Below are 8,598 nucleotides of genomic sequence, written 5' to 3' on the forward strand. Positions count from 1 at the left end.
TGATTCCCTGCCACTGACCATGTGAAACTCTCACACACCAGCATCATAACAATCACATGATGCAGAGAGTCTTCTTAAGCTAATTATTAGTACAGTTGTGACATGTACAAGCCTTGTTATTGAACTTGGCACAGCACAGCATCTTTTGGCATGTAAATAAGGCCAGTCTGGAGAGCTGTGGTCGGGGTGTGTGTGTGTGTGTGTAGGGGATCAGCCAGCCAGACTGAACTGCCACAGGCTGTTTGTATATCCACTCTGTGCTTTACAACGATGGGCACTTGGCTCTCCGCCAAGCAGCAGTCCTGGTGGAAATGTAACATGCACATATCTGAGCTAGCGCATGCATCTCCTCGGCCTTCAGAAAGGCTGTGTGAGGGAACCGATCCAGAACATCCTTTAGTATAATCAGAAACAATGCAGCTGCAGTGGCCAATCAAAAAGAGGTCTCCAGGAAGCTTCTGTGAGTGGGAGATGTCAGGTTCGCACCAAACCCCACATCCTAAGTGGGCTGGAAGACAGGAACTCGAGGCTTAATCTTGCTGTGAGAAAAGCTCTTTCCCACACCCACTCAGCAAGAAGTACACAAGCACCTGATACCCTAACCCCCCACTCCACACCCTTTCCTGCTTTGTCCTTAAGCTCATTTCAGACCATTTTCTCTTTTTGACATCATTCTATGAGCATCAAGCGACCTTGTTTCTAAAGTTCATGACTGTTATCCTTGTTTGTTCTTTACAATCGTGTAAGTCATGCAAATGTCCTTTTTTTTTGGAGGTTTTGAAAAGTGTGATTCAGCTTCTGAACCTTTCCACACATTTCCTCAGATGCACAAACTCTTAATATGCAGTGCTGCTCAGAAGAGAATGGGTTTTATTTTTTACTCTTGGTTCTTCTCAGTTATAGGTGGATAATACATCAAAACACTTGATAAAGGGTCTCATGAACATTGTCCTTTTGCAAGTTAGTTCTGGGTCCCAGTAAGTTTGTAAAATCTACACCAATTAAGCATGGGCTCTATTTAAATCCACAGAACCTGCAACGTGTTCATAAAATATAGCACATTATAACTCAGTTCACAATAACAATGAAAATTGTCATTGCTCATTGTCATTTAACTCTTTCTTCCTGACACCTTACAAAGAGGTTTTTCCTTCTGTTGTCACCCTCAGCTGTCTAAACTTTTTTTAGTTTTTGTTAAGGCTACTTTGACAGTACTTACCATTAAATAATTTTATATTTGCAAAAAACAAACAAACAAACAAACAAACAAACTTGTGGGCATATGAGAAAGTAATCCCTGTTCTTAGAAATCCAGTATCTCAATATATATATTATATATAATAATATATATAGCTCAATATATATAGTATATTATTATTTTTTTATTATCATTTTATATGGGGGTTGTGTAAATTACTATTTATACCTACCATGTATCTCTTTGTCTAGTTCAGCACACACAACCACAACCATAGGAATTACTGCGAACTTGATGTCCAGAAGACAATCGTGGAGACCCTCCACAAGTACATTTTACATTTTATTTGGAAATCAAGGTCCTAGAGTCTGAAGGAAGAGTGGAGGCACAGAATCCAAGACGTCTACCACACTGTTGCAGTTGGTGCTAATTGGTAGTAAAGGAGCCCCAAGTGTAAAAAGGAACATTTATGCATTGTACATTCTTTTCTATTTGATCTTATGAAATATTCTAATAATAAATGCTGGATTTCTGAGTTTCAGGAGCTAAATGCCACACTGGCCAAACGTAAAACAAAAGTAATGAATATTTAATTATGAAGATTTTTACCCAAGACAAAAAAAAAAAGAAAAAAAGAGGTGCAGTAGTATAGGAAGTCCAGAATGAACACAAACTGCCTACTCATCTGAAACCAAAGAACATCTCTGATTAAATGATGCCATCTGGTGGTGGCCTAAGCAAATTACATCAATAGGTGTATTTTTGTGGGCAATTTTAATTAACATCTAGGGGAATTTTTGAATGTGAGTGATTTTCTAAACTACAAGTTACCCTTCCAAAATCAATGTGAATTTATACTGTAATGCAAATATACTGCAAATATACTGTGCTTCAGAGTCAGGTAACTGTTTATTTAGTTTATAAATAAAATTTAAAAAAATAAGTGTCCTAGAAAACAACACCCTCACATGGGCACCATTTTAGCATTTACAAAGGTTATGATGGTAACTCCACTGATAATAAATTAAACCAAACACACCATTCACTTAAAATCAAACCAAGAGAACTTGGCAATGATGCAGATTAGAGATGTTGTGAGAGAGATGAATATCTTTATACCTCGCTTTTAAAATAAAAAGAATTTTTTTCTTGAGAGCAAAAAATAAACATGAATTTATATGGTAATGCCTCATTAGCACTGAACCGTTCCACTGAGCTGCATCATTTGTCTCTTTTTCATCATTTTGGTAAATATGAAATGGGAATATTATCATATGTTATAATGGCCATACAAACTAGATCTACTGTTGAGAGGGGGAAAAAACAGCCCAACAGTGTGACAGAAATTGTAGTGATCGGAAAACACAAACCGAATGGCAGTAAGAGGTACAGAGTCCTTGTATGTGCTCAGTGAGGCATTCCAAACATGATAATTGAGTTGATGCTTAATTGTTGAGGGCTTGACTCATTACAGTTTTATATTATAAGAATTGGGATGCATCACTCACAGCACACAGTTACCACAACAAAATGGTACAGCATAGTTTATGTAAAATTCGAAGAAATTGAGCGTTGCTAAATACAGATTTGGGGTGAAAGATTCCCTTAAATCATATCTTAAATTCAACCAAAGAAAAATAATTCTAAAAGAGAAAATTCATATACACGTCAGCTTCAGAAAAAAGCTCATTATGCACAAGTTACACTCCAAAAGCAGACACAATTAAACAGACATTCAAGCAGACCTGTCCAGCAAAGAGTTAAAGCAAACCCCTTCATCTCCAATGAGCAGTCTGCCTGTACAACAATCTGCTTCACTACTGCACACTGCCACCAGTCTGTATGCCTGAAGAAACCTGCATCTATATACACATATATGAAGATTCTCTGACTTCCTATTTACATCCTAGTACAGAAATATGACCACATCAGTCTCGGGGGGTTGGGGGTATTGGGGTTTAAGATGTCCAGCGCCACCAGGCCACCTTTGCTCTATCCCATACTGCTCCAAGAGAGTCCAAAGCCGGACGCACATCTAAGATGGAGAACTGATAAGAGTCTTTGTCAATGTCTCCTTCATAGTAGTCAATCACATATCGGACTTCTTTTCCACAACGATCTACTATCCAGTCGTGCCGGTCAAAGGGTAATTCATACCTACAAAAAAAAAAATAATAATAAAATAGAATGTTAACTAAAATCTCACTCTTCAGGGGAAAGACAGTTGAGGACTAGAGGGAATCTTTTATAGCTTGAGGGGGGAACTAGTTCATACCCCATCCAATGGCGTATCCTGGCCCTGGGTGAAAATTCCTTTGCTTTACCGCCAAACCTTTTCAGTGACGGACCGCATGGACATTCACTACAAACCAGAAATACAAATCAAATCATGTATTAATGTATTTATATAGCACTTTTTACAACTGCCGTTGTCACAACGCAGATTTACATCACAGGACAAGACATACAGCAGATGATTTAAAAAGAAAAGAAAACAAAGAAGCTTAATGTGGAAAAAAGTAAAAGGATTAGCTTTACTTTAGCTCTACTGGCACAGTAACATTTACAGCTATATGATGCTTTACTCACCCAGCATGCAGTGCCTCCCACTTCAGAATCTCCTCCCAAGCCTGATCATTGTTGCGATTGTGGATCTTGATGATATTAGTCATGTCATTTGGGGAAAGTTCCTCATCTTTCCAACGCCACCTGCACCAAACACACACAAGCCGTTATTTCCATAATTCATACTTTAGAATCTTTTCTGGCATTTCTTTTGCAGTGTGACAATTCTTTATTCAGTCTATTCTGCTTGCACAGCAACCAATGCAAGACACATTGCCCTGATGTAGTGCTCCTTGATGCTACTAGAAATATCCTGTTATTCCCCCCCAAAGACAAATCAAGTTTATTTATGCCATCAAGGAACAGAAAGGCAAATTCTAGAATAAGGCAAATACAACAGTGTACAATAGAAGACTGGTGTTAGCATTAGCACTGCACCATTAGTCATTTTTGTCATCATGTAATTAGGGCAATTTCCTATTCTGACCCCTCAAACTAGCCATGATAGTTCAGACTGAAGCCCAGCCAAATTATCTGCAATTTGTTGCAGTGACAAGAACCTTGTATCTTAAAAACAGCAATTTTACAGGACGAGGGAAACCCCTTATGAATGTCAATATGGTCAAAGATTTTATTTATACATCCATACTCGAGCAGCTGTGTGTGCTTGTAACTGAGGTAAAATGCTCAATTAATCGTGATCTTGATTTGAGGTCATATCACACAGGGCTAATATAAAGTCAGTGGTTGGAACATGAAGCCATTGCTTTTCTCTAAACGGATGTTGGTAAGGACTAGTAGAAACTTGGTTCACCCTGTGGAAATCTGTGGAACAGTTTAAGCAACAAATGCAGTCGGATAAGGTTTATTTTGTCCAGGACAAATGGCATTAATGGTGATCAACAACCCAAAATGTGATTAATCACAGTTGACCGCCCTCTTTTCACATAGCAATAATGTAGCATATTTACCCCTTTCTGAGCATGGCATTCCAGAACATTTGTTCTGAGGGATAAACCCAGTTCTTATCTGTTCCGGCTCTGGGGATTTTGGATTCCTCTCTATTAACTGGTAACGGAAAAGGCTGGTCAGGGGCTGGCTGCTGGTTAGGAGGCGGCATCTATAAAAGACAACGCACAAGACTGACAATTAATACTTAAATACAAATACAAATATCAGCTTCAGAGTCATTTGATGATAGGTTGTATACCATATTTGTTGGATCAATGTCAGATGTGCCTGCTCTTGCAGCTTTCATTGGGCACTCCACAAACTCGTAAGCCCGATCTTGGTGCACTGGTCCACTAGGAGTTGGAGCAGGAGACTCAGCCTGATGCATAGGGCACTCCGATGGATAGGAACCTTGATGTTTAGATGACAACGTTTAGTGTGACAACAGGTGACAGAACATTCGTTATCAGTAAAAACATGCACAAGATGTGCTTAAATCAGTGGTCTCCAACCCTGCTCCTTGAGAGCCATCACCCTGCAGACTCCGGATCCAGCCAAATCCAATTAATTACTGCCTTCAGAAGTCCTTGATTGGCAGGATGGGGTAGAATTGGGTTGGAATTGAAACCTGCAGGATGGCATCTTTCCAAGAGGAGGGTTGGATACCACAGACTTAAACTTACTCTTCTTGCTTTCCTGATGCATAGGGCAGCCCTGTGGAGGAGAGATGTTCCCAAACTGACTTGGCACTGTCGCAGCCTCAGCTTTCACAGTGGAAGCAGGAGTAGACACTGAGGCACCCATTCTGAATCCTCCTCCTTATGTGATGAGATTATGGAATACATTACAAACATCAGACGGTCAAACAGACCACACTGAAAACAAGCCTACACTTAATCACAGTGGTAAAGAAATCTATGATCTATGAAATCTATGTACAGAGAAACATTTATGTTTTGCAGTGACTAATTAAATAGCCTGAATGTTCACTAATTAAAATACACAAACTGTGCTGCTGGCCAACTATAACTGAGAAAACTAGATTTATAAAAATTAATGGTTCCCAAAACATGACCCAAGTCAAACAACCAAGCTGAACAAATATAACACACTGCATTTGGCAATGCCTGGTCTGTGCCTAATGCATATTTAATGAACATTCACATAGTAAATGACCTGCTTTATTTACAATAACCTCAACCAAGCATTTCCTGTAGTGGTGCTCAATCCTGTGTGGAATTTAAAAATGCATGGTCAATTTACCATTTGACAAACTGTCATCCACAGTGGACAGTCTGATTCAGCACTTCGGCAGGACTCAGGTCAGGATCTGCCCAAAAATTATCTACTATTTGGTGCTTTGCTGGATTTATTTCGGACTGACAGAGGATTGATGACCAGATGTGTAGTTCTTTTGGTTTGAGAAATATCTCTAAATCTTACCAAATCACACTTAAACATAATTTATCTGTGAGGACAAAGTAACTTTATAATAATAATAATAATAATAATAATAATAAAGTCTTCCCCTGAACTAAATGTCATCATCCCAGATTAATATACAAAGATGAGCCAAAGCATTCAGACCACTTAGATGAAGCAAACAGCATTAACAATCATGTAACAAAGCCTCACGTCAAGGTCTGGGTCGCATGTTAGACAGTACTACAATTTAACAGTTGGTTCTGGTAGTCGACGTTCTGCCGTATGCAGTAGAAACGGTCAGGGGTGAAGACTTGATCAGCTTTGACAAGGGCCAAACTGTTATGGCCAGATGACCGGGTCAGAGCATCTCCAATCCAACGAGGCTTGTGTGGTGCACCTGGTCAGCCTGTGGTGGGTAACTACTGACAGAGGTCAGCTGACAGTTGTCAGCACCTACCGGGTGTTGGGCTGCCCAAGACTCATTGACTAGTCTGGCAAAACCAACAGAAGGGCTCCCATGGCACAAGTGTTTAATAGTGGTTTTCTCTCAGCGCACAACTGGTACACAGGCACCTAAGCTGGACCTTGGAGTAATAGAAGGTCACTTGGTCTGATAAGGAAAGTTTTCTTTGACATCAGTCTGATACACAGTTAATCTGTGGGATGTGCTGGATTCTCAAGGGAACCTGGTCTAACGTCTTGGTGCCAGATATACAGTATACAGATATACCACAGGACACCTTCAGAAGTCTGGTCGAGAGAGCAGCTTTAGATGAACAGCATATTTCGAAGGTGGTGTTAACGCTTTGACTGGTGTACCTCCACCATCAGAGACCTTGATCATCAGAAACCTTGGCAGACTAAAGGGCTGTGTAAGATGTTAAATGAGGCTGCCTTACACCATATAAGATCAGCTCACATTTTGGAGCCAAGTCCAAAAACGAACACACGAAAGTCTACCATATTAATATTACAATTTAGTCAGTGGATAAATAACCATACACTCAATATTTAACCCACCAGTCACTCACTGATCTGTCCACCCTCAGTGGCTACATCCTGTGACATAATGATTAGCTCTACATTAGCTAACTGGCTAACTTTGCCTATCAAGTTAAGACAGATTTGGCAAGCTGATACTATAACATTAAAAAGAGGGAAATTATTTCTATTAAAACAGTATCAAATACCAAACATCTCATCTACTAATCCATGAAAGTCTTACCTCGACCCCTCGCTCACACACTGCGGTCTGATCCCCAATGTCAACGTGCAGCCCTTCTGCTTCTTCCTCTCTCACACTTAACACTACGCAGCACGCCGCACTACTGCCCCCTACATGTGAGCTACACTAGTCTCCAGCTCACCGCTGCAAGAGGCAAACCTACTATCATGATGACTGGAAATGTGAACCATGACCACTCTGCTCTCTGAATTAGTCTAGATCTTCTCATGCTTGGTAGGCTACTATACAACAAAGTGCTCCTTAGAAAGTAGCTCACCATCGGATCCCTAGAAATACAGGCCACGTTTCGCGAAAAGTACAAAAGTAGTTCATCTGTTTCTCTGCATACTTTGTTAGCCTCGTTTAACCCTGTTCTCCATGAGCAGGACCCCACAAGAGCAGGTAGTTTTTTGGGTGGTGGATCAGTGACACTGACATGGTAGTGGTGAGAGTGGATCAGACACAGCAGTGCTGCTGGAGTGTTTAAACACTGTGTCCACTAGAGCTGGGCAATTTGACAATATTTTATCGTATCGTGATCACAATCTGCTTTTCTAAGCATATGCAGGATACTGTTAGTGCTTAATAAACACTGATCAGCCACAGGTGTCATTACTAACAGTGTAATCAGACTGGTTTAATGAGACAATGAGCAGCAAATGTTGAATAAATATCACTGTATTCAGTACAGGAGAGTTTCTGAATAGCAGTTTATAAGAATCTGTCACTACTGATGTATTTCATCTGTGATTACATGTATTATGATAAATATTGTGTATCACAAAAAAGTCTTTGAATATCATGATATAGTATTTTTACCATATTGCCCAGCCCTAGTGTCCAATCACTGTCCACTCTATTAGACACTCCTACCTCATTGATCCACCTTGTAGATGTAAGGAGACAGAAGCTCATCTGTTGCTACACTTCGTTTTGGTCGTCCTCTAGTAAAGGGTCACAGGATGCTGCCCCAGGATGCTGTTGGCTGAATATTTCTGGTTGGTGGACTATTCACAGTCCAGCAGTGACTCTGGGGTCTTTTAAAACTTCAGGGTTATTTAGCATTCTAAAACAACATATCATCACTGTCCAGTTAAAAACATGTATCTCCAAAATGGTGACTTTACAAGAAAAGGCAAAAACGTCCTTAACTTTGAATAAAAGTGAATCAAAAATAAGTTTATTTAAAGTAATTTGGAGCATTCTGGAGCTTTTGATCTATTCATTCAGAACT

The 8,598-nt window shown here is 39.8% G+C and overlaps 1 protein-coding gene across 1 annotated transcript; it reads right to left on the reverse strand.

Annotated features, from left to right (window-relative positions):
* Window positions 1–2,088: 2,088 nt before the first annotated feature.
* Window positions 2,089–7,437, reverse strand: hccsb (holocytochrome c synthase b). Its single transcript, XM_072678786.1, has 7 exons — window positions 7,365–7,437; window positions 5,398–5,532; window positions 4,974–5,125; window positions 4,735–4,883; window positions 3,788–3,907; window positions 3,474–3,560; window positions 2,089–3,355 (listed from the first exon to the last, which is right to left on the reverse strand). Exons 2-7 carry the CDS (start codon window positions 5,516–5,518, stop codon window positions 3,157–3,159), a joined length of 828 nt encoding a protein of 275 aa, XP_072534887.1. The 5' UTR covers window positions 5,519–5,532; window positions 7,365–7,437; the 3' UTR covers window positions 2,089–3,156.
* Window positions 7,438–8,598: the final 1,161 nt, after the last annotated feature.

Source organism: Salminus brasiliensis, chromosome 5 (genome assembly GCF_030463535.1).
Source record: "Salminus brasiliensis chromosome 5, fSalBra1.hap2, whole genome shotgun sequence".
Lineage (NCBI taxonomy): Eukaryota > Metazoa > Chordata > Actinopteri > Characiformes > Bryconidae > Salminus > Salminus brasiliensis.